Below are 17655 nucleotides of genomic sequence, written 5' to 3'. Positions count from 1 at the left end.
CATGACTTTATATACAAATCTGACTCATATATAGTAGTTTTCATCGACCACCACTTACTTCCGATGAAGGAAAACATCCTGAGGAAACCTGCACACTGGTTGATTATTATTAACTTGTGTGTGAAATGGAGAAGGTAATGGTAAACCACTCCATTAATAATGTAGTAATTAATTAATAGTAATTAATAATGCCATGAAAGTTGTTGTGTATGTTTCATTCTACGTAATGACCACGACCCTCAGCCATGAGGAATACGACTATGAAGAAGGAAGAAAAATTTGTCTTATATTATCTTATAAGAATTATAAGGAAACCTCTCTTTTTTTTATACTACTAAGTAGGCAAACAGGCATGCGGCCCACCTGATGGAAAGCGGTCACCGTAGCCTATGGACGCCTGCAACACCAAGGGCATCACGTGCGCTTGCCGACCATGAAGAAATCAAATTGTCTAATCTGTTTGTCATGTCAGCTAGGCTTTTGTTGAACTTTAGTAGGCGAATGAAAGGGAAACTTAAAATTGCTTATAACACGACACGATTGTTACTTTTAACGTGAAATCCTGGCATAACTGGTTAACTTTTGGGCTCAGATGTTGAAGGATAAGTAATAGGTACAGTCCATATTGTTCATTATTCGTGGACTCAAAACTCAAAAGCTTTATTCAACTGAGGATATACATCACATATTTATTGATGTAAACAGTTACTTAAAACTTTGTTATTCATAAAAAAGAAAATATAAGTTAAAGTATGTTTTGTCACTATCGTGCTCTATAAAATTTGGAATTGACAGAACGAGAAATAACACAATTTTGCTTAAAGTATACGTAGGTATATACTTATTTTTCATGATTAACAGGTAACTAGTCTACTGCCGACTGTCAAAGCGCAGGTGAAGAAGAAGAAACGCAACATACTTCACCGCAGATATTTCTCAAAGGACGTCAATTAAAAATTTTGGGTCTAATAAGTATATCACATTTATGTGGACGAATGTACTCACCCATGGCGTAGAGGATGCAGAGCGCCGACACCACCCGGGAGCACATGTTGGCGGGTGCACGCGACCGCTCACATCGTTTGGTCGGCGCCTGCTGTCAGCCAGTCAGAAACCGCCTGCAACAATAAATGTAAGCCACTAATTCATTCGAATGTTGTATATTTATGAAACGAGACGCATTGATAGCTTTCTTTCTTTTATCTCACCATTCTATAACATATTTTTTGTTACTGGAATTATCAGATTTTATTCAAATCTATTACATGAATTTATTATTGTTAAAAATTAAAACTAAAACGATAAATATTAAATTAATTTAATATTTTATTCAAGTTGTAAAATTTAAAATGATATTTTTCCAATTGACTTAGGTAGTGAATGTATGTATGTATAATGTGTATGGTAAAAATTATAGACACCATCAAATAAACAAAAAAGAATGCCTAAAATATAAACAAAGTTAAATAAGTATCTATATCTTGTTATAAAAAAGTTCACAAATGTAATAACGCAGTTACATTAAAAAGTTGAATGCGACAGGTAATACAAATGTATCGCAGAGAAAGACAAAAGTTCCCACTTAACTTAATTTGGTGGGGGTGGGGATGACCCCACTCGCCCCTGTGGCCGAGGTCACACCAGCCGAGTAGAATGCTTTAGTATAAGTCTAAAGTTCATGACACTGCTATTGTGTTGCATTGATGCAGCTGCTCATTTATATTTTCAGGGATTATTTATTAACGTTAAAGAGATGTAATACTTTTTAACTATTACATCTATTTGTGGTAAAATAGGCTTTATGATTTTGATATTATGTAAGACCTACATTTGTTAATTGACGTCCTTGGAGAAAAGGTTGCGGTGAAGTTTGTTGCGCCGCTTCTTCTTCACCTGCGCTTTGGAAGCCGGCAGTAGACTTAGTTTAAGTAATTTTTTGACGTCAATAAGTGATGTATATCATGCTAAATTGAATAAAAAATTTTGAATTTGAATTTGATAAACAAACTGAATTTTAGAATTAAAATAAAAATGAATTATAATTAAAATTAGAATTAAAATGAATTAAAAAATATCGAAGTTCTTAAAATGATATTCAACTATCATTTTTAGAAATTTAACACATCACTGAGTTGTCACAGTGTGAACTATACGTAATTATAAGGTTATTCTATTTCGAAAGCAGTAGCGTGGAGTTTCGCTTAAAATTTTGTTTTCGCTGGGGTCGAAACGGACATTTAAGAAATAAGTTTTGCTTTAAATTAAGTAATCACGATTTGCTAAAACTTGTGATTTAAAATATTGTTCTTCGTTTATTGTAATTTACTCCAATTGAGTATACAATTGAGTTTAATTATGAGCTTAGCGTAAAAGTTCGCAGCGATTCAATGCTCATACATAAAAAAAAAATATAAAAAGAACATATTTTTTTCTGTTATTATGGATACTAATGTTTTACCTGTACACTTTTTTGTGACTTTATGCAATCGCAAAGAGAATATATGAGTCTTATGAAGAAACTTTTTTTTTTTCAAATTCGACCCTCTTTCCTGTTAGCGGTTCTGCACTCGAGCTATCCTAAGTGAAGCCATTAAATAGCTCAGATTTCGATAAAACATATTTTGTCTCTTTTCTTCTCTGTTCGATGTCAATTATTGTTGACGCCCGTGAAGAAAAGCGTTCAAACATATACAGAAAACAATTTTTCAATAACAGCTTTAAAAGCTCCATGTTAGACTAACACTCGTTCAGCGCTTTCAAATGATTTATTTGCTACAATACCTAGTACTGAATCGGGGTTAAATCGCAACTGTATCGAGTAATGTTTATACAATGCTCGGTTCCAGTAAATCGATGTCTTGTTCGAGTCGAGGGTGTGATACGATTGCCTTTTATAGAAACGGGGAGATTTGAATGAATTGTCGTCGAAATTATCAACCTTAAGAGAATAGAGAGAGAAGAGATTATTAACCGTATCCATACTGTGAAAGTTCTAGTAATGTTACTTATTACCTAATTCACATACGTAATGCAATTCTAAAACAGAAATTTGAAAACAGTTTTTAGTCATTTACCAAGGATATTCTCCAAAAGTCCAACATTTACCGTCTCCAGTTGAAACTAATTATTTTATCTCGCCCGTTTCGTAAAATGGTACAGACAACATCATTCTACGTCTACCAGATGCAATGAGAATTCGTCACTATTACTTTCATATAGAGGCTGGATCTGGATAGCTTCTGGAATATGTACGGTTTGCAGTTGTTCGAGCTTAATTTTGTGAATATTCAAATTGAGCCGCGAATTTTAGACTTGAGAGGGAATTTTGAGTATAAAAAAATGTTCAGATTTTATTTTGGTTTTAACAAATTATTGGACTTGTTTATGCCTTTATAGAACTACGAACTACGTTACTAATCATACTAATATGATAACTGCAAAAGTATGTCTGCCTGTGTGTTTGTCACGGTTTCACAGTTAAATCGCTTTGATATTAATGAAATATAGAATAGGTATAGTGAAAAAATCTAGGTCAAACAAGGGTTTTACGTCAGTAAATGATATATATATATTTCTCCTAAGTAATAAAATGTTTGAATTTGTAACATAAACTAACTCGGGGAACAACGGGAAATAGATTGTATCTGTATAAATTAATATTCTACCTTTAAAAACGTATATTTTTTTTATTAAACTTGTTTACAAGAAGACCCGACGCGAGCACCGATAATACCTCAATATAATTGAACTGAGACAGTTCCAATGAAGTAAGACCACAATTCCGGAATATTGGTTAGCAGTTGGCAGAGCCAGCGAACCAACTGTTGACTACAAGTCGAAATGAGCTTCTAATACCTCACTGCAGCCACATACAGGTCTTCAGAATGATCTCATTTTATGTTACGCTACTATTATTATACTACAAGATTAGTTTTTAAAAAGATATACAATTAGTTCCTTTCTTCATAATTTTAGTTTCAATAACTCAAACAAGCCTTTACAACGTACACGAGTGACTTTCATATCACGCGACTCTCGAAGTCGACTATAATCCCGTATAAATAAAAATATATAGAATTGAATCTCTAAATAATTACTATTATCTTCTTTTTGAGACGAAATAGAAACCGATCTATCACTGTCTCAAAAAGTCGGTAATGCACCGGTGACTCGTATCGAGTTGTCCATGGGCTGTGGTTATATATACTATATAAACATATAGTACATAAATATAAAATATAAGTGCTTATATATACGGCTTCATAGCTCAAAATAATATCATTGTTATTTCTGGTTACAATAACGGGAAAACAATATATTAACATCGAAGCCGATGCCAAATGAGATTCTAACATCCAATTATTTTGTGAATATGTTCGGTGACGTCACGAGATCGACGACGATTCAATTTGGCAAATTGGCTCCCGCTAATAGTCGCGCAGGTAATGGCTGCTATTCTTGGAACTTTCTACAATTTGTTTCTTTTTCTTTACCTCTCTTCCCTTTTATCTAGTTTCTTCGTAATACAATTTTTCCCGTCAATTATATTTAGCAAATTAAATTATATATATATTTTTTATCAATTTATGTACACAAGAAACTAAAAATATAAATTATATTATATTATAAAAATGAGTACAAGTGCTACTTATTAGTATTAGGGAGTGGTGAGATTATACGAAGTATAGATTGATTTGTTTAACAATTTTAAACTTCTTTTTATTGAACTACAATTCAAAACTGAATCGATTCTACTATTTACATTTAAACAAAATAAAATACATAAAATACCTAATATAAGTGAATATTTGTAATAGTAATTTTCACTATAGGTATTAATTTTAAGTTCTATTCATAATAAAGATACAAGAGTAGACATAATAGAGAAACAAGAGTCAGATGATAGAGTGTGCGGGTAAACATCTACATCCACCTGTAAAAATTATCGAGCCCCATCAGATTTCATAAATATTAACGCAGTGCAGTTAAGACGAATAAACGGAACCTTATCATAACGCCATAGTAAAAAAATACGTGCAACTAGGTATATAGACTAAATAAATAATCCTGCATATTGGTTTATGTTGACAATGAATGTGTATGCGTTGCGATCGCGTAAAAGTAATCTCAGATGTCTGCGACTTGAATAAAATCTGACACCGATATTAGCAATAACACACTCGAGAGAATTAAGAAGTAAACATTGACATGAAGAGAATCAACTACCTATTTTCCATTATTATGTATAAATTATTATAAAATATTTTTGTATACGTGCAAGTTTATAAATAAATCATTCATTCATTCGTCCAGAAAAAAAATTGTCGATGGCGATACGACATTTTGTGATAACACTGATCTCGTCGGGGTCAACTGAGTTCATGTGTGCCCAAAAATAAAATACAGCACTGATTAATTATTGAAACTCATTCTGAATGGAAGCCAAGGCTCATTAGTGCGGAATCAGATTGAATAATAGCACGCACAGAATCAGACCACCACGGACGGTCACGATCACCCTCTTTTATTATTAACTGCGAATCCATCGCATAAATTTCACAGAGACTGTGGAATTCACAGACACATATCTAAATAGACAGCCCTAGTCTCATCTAATACCTGTTTTTACGTGATTACAATTAGTTATCAACGTTAGGTTTTTACGTATATACGTACTATTTAAATTTAAAACTTTAAAGATCCTGTGACGCGGTATACTATGTTTAACCTCAAGGTACTTTTCTATCACGTTAATACGAGTTGTCTTGTCTTAGTTAAAATTTAAAAAATGGCAATGACAGCGCGGCCGCAGCGCGACGCTCTGAGAACCACCCACTAACAAGCTTACTTCCGTATTCATTATAATAGTTGGGATTAGTATATTACAATTTTCTATTACCAATAACGCATACCATATTTTTAGGGTGGTTTAGTAACTAAAAAGATAAAAACTAAACGGAACCTTTATAAGATTTTAACTAAAATATAAGTGAAATACGTATAATGTAAAACAAGATTACAGTGTCTAGAGGGATGTTGGTCTATAACATGATTCAGATGATAACGGACCTTACTTAACAAACAAATAAAGTGCAATTTCGGTTGTAGCATAAACATGAATGGCTAAATAGTGAAAGAAAAAAGTAGAATGCTTTTCAGACGACCACTGCCTAGATTTATGTAGGCGCGAGTCTAGACGCCGGAGTCCACTGTTCGTTGAACTTCAGTGGATATTTTTAGTGGAAACTGGATTTAAAATGTTTTAGATCCTGTATAATTTTACCCGCACACTAGCGCCACCAACACACACCTTCATCAGTTTCTTTTATTTCTTAGTGGAAATTAAAAAAAATATTTTAACAGATTATGCCACACTGGATTAAGAATTTTATTAGAAAATATTATAGTTTTCTATTGCACAATGTTGTCACAGTTGACTAAATTGCAAAAAAATATGGCCATCCAAATCCGTTTACATAATAAATTTCCTTCGAGTAAAAACACAAAAAATTATACACCAAAACGAACGAATTGAAATCCGTGCTGTAGTTTTCGAGTTTTATCGCGAACAGAAAGATTCGCTTTATAATTTGTAAGGATAAAGATAAAAATACTTTAACAAATTAGTCAAACGTGATAAAAAGACTAAATCTATATTTTCTTTTTTGCTTGTTAATGGCATTTCACAACGAAAACAGGTCAAATTTAAAAAAATACTTCCCGAATCTGTCCGAGTGCTGATAATATTTAAAAAGAGTTTTTATAGCTTCTAAGTCCCTGCGACATTGAAATCATAGTAAGCAATTTGATGAAGCAATTATATAAATGGAAATACTGGACCCAGTGTAAGCCCTCCCCTCTCCCACCCCAGGGCAGACACAAATATGAAACGTAAAGTTTTTTAATTATGCCCTGTATTAATTTATCGTTATGAAGTGTAACTTTTTGTAAAGCTTGTCGGGGAGGCACACAGCTGTCTATTATTAAATTGTTTCAGTGCTACAGGAAACTTACATAATATGTTGTAATATAATGATTATTTTATCTATAAAAGTAATAAAACTAAATAAATATTAATTAATACTAACTAATTAAAGTTATACATTTTCGAGGTTTAATTTACAAACGCACAAAAATCTGTATATTCAGTGAAAACGAAGGTAACTAGAGCTGTTTCGGATTATTTTTTTTCACATATTCTTGAAACGCTTGTAAATATTACTAATTATCTGTCACTTCAATTTAACTTAATTCCAAAGACAACTTTCAAAAGCAGACTTGAAATGCAAACTTAGGTTTCATAGAACTAGATGTATTTATGTGATACAAATTTAATAAAAACACTTCGAACTGAACTTAATTATTACTAATTAGAATAATAAGTTATTTTCTCTTTTCAGAAATTATTGTAATTTGTGCGAAGAAAGTGCGACATAGTACAAACAAAAACCTTTTGACGCTACGCCGCAGAACTTGTACCTCGTAGAGGGTCTACGACGCTACGTCGTAGCATGTCTACGCGCACCGCTATTAGATAAACTTTACTGCTAGTAAATGTCACTGAGGATAATATATAGTTTTATTTCATGATACGGAAATACGAGATTGGCTTGAAATAGAACGGAACAGATATAAATTCGTCAGCCCAGTCAGACGGGGCAGTTAATTTTGTTGCTCGAGTGTTATCAGTACACAAAAGAATTTTATGCATTTTTATTTTCTTATCAAGGTGTTCATAAAGCAGACTTGTTAAGTGGCTAAGTGTGTTTTTTTAGGCAGTTTTACATAGCGTAGCCTGAAAGTTTTGAAAACATCATATTTTGTTACATAAAAGGACTGCTATGTGTGTATGTATTTGTTTCCTCTTCCCCCCGGACCGCCGTACGGTGTACTCGTGTTTTAGACCTTTAATAACTTAAAAAAAGAGTATAATTTAAATTTCTACAAAAATAAATCAGTGCAAAAAAAAATAGGAGAGCATAAGCCACAAGAAGTCTAAACATCTCTGCGCGCACACAAGGAAGAATCATACGCGGCCGACCCACCTTTACTCCATCTGCATATCGGTACGTGTGCATGTTATCATCTCTGTTGGACAACAGTAAAACCGTATTAGCTACGCTTCTGCCGTCCTGCTTGCACACGCATCAACGAAGTTAAGACACCGCCTACCATATCAGTGCTAACTACTAGCGCTACTTGCGGCGGTATATCCTTCTCACCTGTGCATCGCGAGGACCCGCTGCGCCAGCGCATCTGCTGTCTCACTTACACGATCTGGGCGTTGCTGGTATTTTGACGTTGTCCGGCCTTCTTATATCATCTTCTCACTCACCGTATATTCCCGTCTCGCACAACAGCGCTCTTTGTGTTTACGCTGCGTATTTTATGTTGTCCTGGTACTTCGGTTTCTGTTTCGCACCGAGTCAAGAGAATTAATAAGTATGGATACTTCCGACAAAGTAAATACAAGCTTAGATAAATCCTTCTCAGATCCAGAAATTAATCGTGTTGGTCTGCAACCTAAAGGTACACCTCCGAATTTCGTATCGGTCAGAAATAAAAGACCGCGGGAAGATGACTATAGTAACGAATTTTCCCGGCTACGAGAAGAGATGCATAACATGTTTCAGGACATGATGAAGACACAGGCGCAAGAATTCGCAAGGAGTGCTGCCGCCTTGCAAGTCATCCAAAGCTCTAACAACAACATAGAAAGTTCTATTGCATTTCTTATGGCTCAGCATGAAGAATATCAAAAAAGAATTATAACTTTAGAGGAAAAAGCTAAGGAGGACAAAAAATATATTGCAATTTTAGAGGAAAGATTGGAAATAATTCAACAGGACAGCAGGAAAACAAATATAGAAATAAAAAATGTACCAAAAAAGAACAATGAAACAAAAGAAGATTTGGTGGAAATGGTATTAAAGCTCTCAGACTCTGTTGGCTGCAAGATGGAGAGGCCTGTCATTCGGGACATTTACAGAATAAAAGCTAAGAAGAACTCGACAGAAAATACACCTGTCATAGTGGAGTTAAACTCTACCTTGGTGAAGAATGATGTGCTCAGGTCTTGTAAGTCGTACAATATAAAACAGAAGACGAAGCTTTGTGCCCGACACCTGGGCATGCGTACCCAGGAAGACACCCCTATATTTGTATCTGAGCAGCTTACACCCAGAGCAGCTCGACTACATTTTTTGGCTCGCGATCTTGTTAAATCAAAAATCTATAAATACTGCTGGACTGCCTATGGAAGAGTATACTTAAGAAAATATGATAACACCCCCGTTATTAACATAAAGAGCGAGGCACAAATTCAACAGCTAATTACTGATAAATGACTAGTTATAGTCAACTTGTATAATTGCTGTTTTTTTCATATACTCTTGTTATCTAAACTAACAAACAATTTTGTATATCCCTATCTAAGGCTTATTTTTAACATTATTACATTTGTCATTATATATTTATATATGTTCATATATTATATGGATATCACAACAATATCTACACGCTTTTTTGTCATTAATTTAATCCAAGCTTCTATTTTTATGTTTATACTTTACTTTGAATATGGATTCAACATAAGTAATACACAACTAATGAAAATATTGCTACAATTTATGTATTTATTCATAAGCTTAAAGTCTACACTAATTACTGAAATAAATACCTACTACTGTTATTCTTCGCTCTTGCAAAATAAAAGAAAACTATCCTATGATAAAACAACTCCACCTAATTATATAAATAACATAATGAAGTATAAAATCTTTATTCCTGGTGCTCATTATCTAACCAGGGGAAAAAAAATAAATAACAAGTCATTTCAATTCTTGGTGTTCTCACATAGCACTCCAGTTAGATCACAACTCATTTCCAAAATTTCAAAATGGGTGACACAATAAATAGTATAAACGAAACAGACAATTTTCATGTTGCAGATTCGATTCAGTGTGACACTGTGGACCTTCCCAAATACTATCGGGTACAAAAAAGTGACCTCACTGTAATCTCTCAGAATATCCGGAGCGTATACTTTAATTTTGATGATTTTATGGTTAATATGTCATCCTTGAATTTCGAAGCGGATGTTATTATACTTACTGAATCCCATCTCGATGTAAATAAACCTATACCTAAATTAAATAACTATTCATCAAGTCAGACTACGTTACATTTAAATCAGAAGGACGGTGTTGTCGTTTATGCAAAAGAAAAGCTGAATCCAAAATTCAAAGAAGTAAAATTAATGCAAGCGTCATGTTTACAAATCGAGGTTCTTAATCATACGATTCTTGGAATATACCGTTCACCATCTAACAGAAACGTTGATGGTTTTATTAGCTCCCTCTCTGAATACATAACTAGTCTAAATTCAACTTCCAATATAATTATTACTGGTGACATAAATATTAATATTCGACCAAAAGAGAAAGATGACTTGCAAAAAATACAAAATAGACACGCCTATCTAAATACGCTTGCGGCTCATGGTGTTTTGGCTGGACACTTATTCCCTACAAGAGAATTAAGCTGTCTCGATCACTTTATGTTGAGAATGAATAACAAGAAGCACTCGGCATTCGTTGCTATTTTGAACACTACAATTACAGACCATGCTACTACTGTATTATTCATTAGAAAAGTAAAAAATAATGAATCTGTACAAAAAACTACTACTAAAATTCACTTTGACAAAGCTCTAAACTACCTTAAACAGCAAAATGTCTCAAATTTATTATTTTGTGAGGACCCTGATGAAATAACTAGAATTCTTACAGATACTCTTATGAATTCACTGGAGCAAAATACTTCTATCATAAATATTCCTAAGAGTCAACGCTCTATTAAACCCTGGATGACTAAGGGTATTCTTAAATGTATTCAGAATCGCAATAATCTACAAAAACTGTCACGTAATGACCCTGATAGCATTATAAAAAAAACAACTTATACCAGGTATAGAAACTTCTGCAATAAACTTATTAGAAAAGTCAAGAGAAATTATGAAAGGAACTTAATTAATAGCGCAATCAAAAACAATAAACTCTTATGGAAAAATATTAAAACAATAACATATACTAATAATAATAAAAACCTAAAACCAGAATTATTTGACTTAAAGCCTACACCTATTGAATCTGCTAACTATATCAATAACTTTTTTGCAAATATCGGTAATCAAATCGCAAACCATATACAATTAGCTACATCCACCGATAATATAAATAAGTATTTAAAAGAGCTACCTAGTCAGCCCCAATCATTTGTTTTATTAAGCACTGATAATGAGGAGGTTGACAGCGTCGTAAAAGGCCTGAAATCTGGCAGTGCACCGGGTTGGGATGGCATACCCACTCGCTATATACAATACGTGAAGGATGAAATTATACCCATTATAACTCATTTAACTAACTTATGTTTCGCTAAAGGTGTATTTCCTTCTTTACTAAAACAGTCTATCATTACTCCAATACACAAGGGTGGGATTGGAGATGATATTAATAATTATCGACCCATATCAGTTATCTCAGTTTTGGCAAAAATTATAGAGAAATTACTAAATACCAGACTTCTAAATTACCTTGAAGTGCATAACATACTCTCGGAGTCTCAATTTGGTTTCAGAAAGGGAATATCCACTGAAGATGCAGTGACTTCGCTTACTGAGACAATAACTGAAAATTTAGACAAAGGTGTTAAATGCCTCTCCTTATTCATTGATCTTAGAAAGGCGTTCGACACAGTCTCTATACCCATTTTATTAGCTAAATTAGAAAAAATAGGAATAAGAAGTAAACAATTAGATATATTTAAAGATTATTTATCGAACCGGATTCAAAAGGTAAAGCTTAAGAACTGTGTTAGTGAAGGATGTAACGTAAGCTACGGAGTACCTCAGGGCAGCGTGCTGGGCCCAACCCTATTTCTAATTTACATCAATGATTTATGTAGCATGAAACTTAAGAATGCAAAAATATTATCTTATGCAGACGACACTGCTATAATCTTTACCGGTCGAAATTGGGAGGGCACTCGTAAAAATGCTGAAAGAGGAATAGCCACAATAAATGCGTGGCTCAAACATAATCTTCTCGATTTAAATACCTCGAAAACCAACTTCATCTGTTATAGTATTTATAACAGTACCCAACCCCCCAATAACTTCGTTATAAAAATACATTCTTGTGATGAAACTTCGAAACATAACTGTAACTGTCCTTCTATTGCCAAGGTGAAATATACAAAATACTTAGGTGTAATCATAGATCAGAACCTATCGTGGTATCATCAAATTGAGAAGCTCTCTGGTAGGATACGTAAATTCATCTGGTTGTTCAAGACACTAAGACATATAGTTCCAGGCACCCTTCTCAACAATATATATATATCTTTGGTTCGATCTGTAATTGCATACTGTATTCCAGTCTGGGGTGGAGCTCGGAAAACTAGGTTTTTGGAGCTCGAGAGATCGCAGCGTTCACTATTAAAGGTTATGTACTTTAAAAAAAGGACCTTCTCAACTGAAACACTATACCAAATCTGTGATCTATTGTCAGTTAGGAAGTTATATGTCCTACACCTCCTATTAAAAAAACACAAGACCCTACCTAAAACTCCCCCAGCCACAGGAAGAAGGAGAAAAGTTGCTGTACGCACACACATGGTTAGAACTGAATTTGCAAGATTACAATACAGTAAACGCTCTGCTTACTTATATAATAAAGTAGACAAAAAAATTGAAATTCGTAATACACCACTTTACAAATGTAAAAAGCTCTTGAAGATCTGGCTGAAAGAATTAAACTATGACGAACTAGAGACGTTCATAGATTACCCACACCTATAGATCTAGATGCTTGGAATCATTTTGTATACAAATTCTTTAATATATATATTGTTTCACCGGAATTTATGCTTATCTCTATATATTTATGTGTGTATGTATATGTATGAGTAGATGTGCACCTATATGTATATGCCCATGTCTTATGTATATGTAAGGTATATGTAGTATATGTATGTGTAATGTGTATGTATGTGTAATGTATGTGTATAATAACTAATTATAGATTTATATGTTTAAATAGTTCGTAATAATAATATGTAATTCATATAGTTTGCCAATCTGTTATGATAAGAAATTATACTTACCTGCTGCATATAAAAAAAAAAAAAAAAAATATTGAAATGTACATTCTATATTGTTAGTGATATGGAAGAGCGGGGTCTGCTGGCACAAGCATTTTTATGCTTAAAAGTAGATCCCAACAATGTAATTGTGTAAAGAATTGTACTTACTGAATAAAATATTTTGTATTTTGTATTTACACAAGCTTTGTAATCTGATAGTAATCTTTTCAGTCTTATATAACACATATGTAACGATACTATATTTTTATAACATATACATATATAGATAAACATCCAAGACCCGGGCCAATCAGAAAAAGATCATTTTCCATCATGACCCGACCGGGGATCGAACCCGGACCTCTCGGTTTTAGTGGCAAGAACTTTACCACTGCGCCACCGAGGTCGTCAAATCTCTAAATCTCCGATTTCAACTAAACGAAATAACAAGTCTAGCATCGAAGCTCGTGGTTAAAATGCCTATAATCCAAGTTGTGCTGCAATTCAATACAGCCTCGGACGAGTTCTAAACAGCCGGGAAAGAGCTCGTTCTTGTAGTTTCAACGAAGACTTTTTGGGATTCCGTAGTCCTACAGAGAAAGAACCCTTATAGTTTCGGCGGATCGCGGTCTTGCTCAAAAAATATTATTACTACAATGATGTAATTACGTATGAATACGCACAATAATTACGCCGACAAAGTGTTCAAATAAAATCTTGAAAAACAAAACAATTGTAGGGTAGGTACCTCACCTGCTCGTGAAGTAGGAATGAATTTATTTTTTTATCTGGGATGTTGTTGGATAGGTGTCTAAAAATATTGGAGTTGTAGGAAGACGGTTTTTGGATTTAGTAAACCGTAAACGTATTTGATTTTATAACGGCAACACACATCATCTAAAACTTTAAATTGTCTGGCTATAGAGGTCCATGAGATACAGTGTGGTGAAAGACAGTCGGATGGACAGTGGAGTCTTAATAATAGGGTTTCATTTTACCCTTTGGAACGAACTCCTAAAATCAACCTTATGAACCCTACGAACGATAGTTAAATCAATCAAGTTGCATAACTTAATTTACTACTTCCTCAACTTTAGTCCATTCAAATCAGGGCAAAACTACAAAACAATTTACAGCCCACAAAATGAAGTTAAAACGCAGTTGGCATCTTATCGGAAGCGGATTGGACAAGCCCGGGGTTGGTTAAAATATGCATTAGGCAGATAATATCACGCCTGTGTAAGACGATGTATAACATCGCAATATATATATATACATATATATATATATATATATATATATATATATATATATATATATATATATATATATATATATATATATATATATATATATATATATATATAGCAGTACTAAGTTTAGTTTTTAAGTTTAAGTTTAGAATAATTTATTTCAAAAGAATATAGTTTCTAGTTGTGGTACCTATACGAGTTTGAAATATAAATACTAACGTTACTATAAGGTATATAAATAACCGGCGTGCCGTTGGCGTTATGACAAAATCGCGTTCTATGCGAGTTAGCGTCAAAGTTGACGGTGCAACCTATCCTAAGATGTATAATGAATTATTAAACATCTTAAGATGAAAAATATGGCGTCTGGTGAAATGTCAAATTTTGTGATAGTAAAATTTTTGTTGTGAACAGAAACAAAATGATCCTATAGGGGTTTAGTTTTTACGTTTTCAGGTTACGAACCCTAAAAGTACGGTTGCGATCATTATTAGCATTTCGACGTAGGTATCCGTTATTGAGAAATATTAGACCCTCTACGAATTTACGATAAAAATATACAGAAATAACTAACTCCTTCCAAACAAATCCGAAAATTACATGACAAAATCCAATTATAATCACGTAAACACTTATATCCACAAGGTTGTTATTTTGCGTGGATTACACTCAAGTTGGGACCGTGGCATCTTAAGTTGGTAATCCCCCTAGGTCGGCTCAGGACACGTATTATGTATCCGAGTCGGCATTAATCGATTACTAGAAACTTCTTAATCTGACAAAGTTTTGGACCTTATTAAACTTGAGCTCTCAGATATCAAAGATTACACGAAATGATAGAAAGGTTATATAAGATTTTGATCGCTTTTGCTCGCATTTGTAGCAAAATACACTAGCGCGTCCTAGGTAAACGATAAACGTGACAAGGGCAGCGTGACGCTTCGCGATGCGACCGTGACAGATGTACTCGTATGTATTGGGCTATAATTATCATCATACTCGCGTTTCACTGAGTTGTGTCACAAGAATTCCGTCGCTTACCTAGGCGGTGTCCTAGGCGTTTTACGAGGTCTCATTTTGTTTGTCACAATTGTGTTTTTATATTCACTTTCCATTTTTACATGCGTATGGAAATTGAAGGTAACAATATGCAGTCATTACCATATTGACCATAACACATGACAGTTTAAAAACAAAAGCAGTGAGTACCTACCCTCAAATCTAAAAAAAAAAAATACCTTCTACCGATGGGTAGAAGGAATATTTTTTTTTAGGTTTATGATGATACAAAAAAAAATTTGTTTTCACAATAAACTAGAAAACGTTAACAAAACAATTGACTGACACGTGATTAAAATTTAATTGTGTTTTTGATCTCTCATCTCCGATGTTCCCCCAATGGCGTTCGGCGCTATGACGCCGCGAAGTCAGCGTAAAACATAACCTCAAAATTTTGAAGATACGGCTGTGATTTTACAAGCGTCCTGACATCAACCTCCCTTAGGAATGCTAATGTTGCCTGTCAAGGCTATTTGTCAAGATTGACTGGTCTAGTTTTAGGGCGGAACCACACGGCACAGCATATTTCAAGAAACTGCACATTAGATAGAAAACATACAACAACACAGTTGATTTTTTTGAATTATCTTATTAATCCCCCATCTTATAATTATCCCCAAATAGAATAATTCATTTAATTCGTCCCTAATAGAATGAAAACAAAACACAGCTAACATCAAAGTACCCGATGACAGCGCTTATTCAATAATTTTGACAGACACAACAGCTGACAGACCCGCAATATCGGGAGACCTACCACGAAACGCAGCCTCCGACCCGCCACATCAATTAGCCACCACTGCAAAATGCTTTAACCCCGCAATCCACGGCACCTTTAATTAATACCAAGTTTTCAACGCGTTTTTTCGATTCTCTTTCGCACGTACCCTACTTTCGGCTGGTTGGAACGGGACGGCGATAGGGGTGCGTCGCGCGCGTACAACCTCCCGCGATGCCGGAGGGAGACTGACTAAATCTGTGCTTGCTCTCAACCCAGGTCAGGTCAGCCTTGGGCCGCGTCCAGAACAACTGAATGTTTGCACGCCTCGCGCCCCTGTGCTCGCCAATTTACGGCGACATTGCGCGTTACAATGAAATTTTGTGGGCGATTTAATTTTGGAACGTCCTTTTTTGTATTTTAATTAATGCTGGCCAAACAAATGCAAATTAGCGGTAAATTGGTGAACATAATAAACCTTTCTGGATTTATGGAGTGGTACGTTTGATGTTAAAGGATTTTTTAAAGAACTTGCGATGATTGACTTCATTGCAATATTACTCGTTCCATAAATGCTTTGAATTTAACATAAGTTACATAATGATTTAATGTAGATAACAAAAATCCCGTATCGTACATAATTGCTGAAATAATATAACAGAAGAAAGGATCAACAGAGGGCAAAAAATACGCCAAGCATATCAGATGTTCATTATTCAAATTCATTTATTTTGCCTTAAAACATGATAACAAAAAAAATTACTCACAGCCACAGCAGCCCTTTATGCTACTCATTGAAATCCATATTATTAATGTATAACCATTTTCGATACCATAAACCTTTCACAAAAATATTGTTAATTCACCAAGTTGAAGTAGCATTTCCTCACAGATCCTCCTTCAAAATTTCTAACGATCAAATGAACCAAACTCAACATAATGTTCAGTATGAAACAGGCTTTACACAGCATCTACACAGCACACACACACGCACACATCAGCATCCCGAACGATTTGATACACTTTGCATGTGTGTGAGCTGTCGACTCCATACGCAGGTTTTATTTGTGTTAACTCCTGAAAATGGCCGCCGATGGCGCGCATGCGTAGTGAAAAAACAAAATTTTGCGGCCATATCTGTAATTCTTTTTTCGAAATTTCAATTCTATGTCTATTAAAATAAGGGTTATCAAGATTTGAGTGATTGGTCTTGTAAGTTGTGAAATGTGGCGGGATTTTGAAGTTTTGGACTTGGGGAAGGTAAATGACGCTCGTGAAAGGCGAATTAAAAATAAAAGCTATGTAGGCCTTTGCTTTGATACAAAGTTGTGTCGCATATAGTTTTTTGAGTTTATTTAGTGTGATTGTAACTCTCTTCTTTTAGATCATCATCTTTTAGACAGGCTTTTATTGTATAACTGTATAGGAAAATGTCTGCAGTGATTTCAATCTTGAAAAATGTGGAAATGCGCCAGCGTTATA

At 34.2% G+C, this 17655-nt stretch overlaps 1 protein-coding gene across 4 annotated transcripts in view; it reads right to left on the bottom strand.

Annotated features, from left to right (window-relative positions):
• The window catches only part of LOC128674921 (cell adhesion molecule Dscam1-like), a 133098-nt gene extending 116660 nt beyond the window's left edge, over positions 1 to 16438 (bottom strand). For all 4 annotated transcript variants that reach the window (XR_008405213.2, XM_053753924.2, XM_053753942.2 and 1 more), the window contains exons 1-2: positions 16213 to 16438; positions 1006 to 1118 (exon numbers count right to left, since the gene is read on the bottom strand). Coding sequence is in view for 3 of the 4 variants with exons in the window: in XM_053753924.2 (XP_053609899.1) it covers positions 1006 to 1051 (46 nt within the window). In the remaining variant the exon portion in view is untranslated. The remainder of the gene's footprint in view (positions 1 to 1005; positions 1119 to 16212) is intronic.
• Positions 16439 to 17655: the final 1217 nt, after the last annotated feature.

Source organism: Plodia interpunctella, chromosome 2 (genome assembly GCF_027563975.2).
Source record: "Plodia interpunctella isolate USDA-ARS_2022_Savannah chromosome 2, ilPloInte3.2, whole genome shotgun sequence".
NCBI classification, from domain to species: domain Eukaryota; kingdom Metazoa; phylum Arthropoda; class Insecta; order Lepidoptera; family Pyralidae; genus Plodia; species Plodia interpunctella.
Note: the sequence above shows the minus strand (reverse complement) of the source record. Positions and strands in the feature narration are given on the sequence as shown.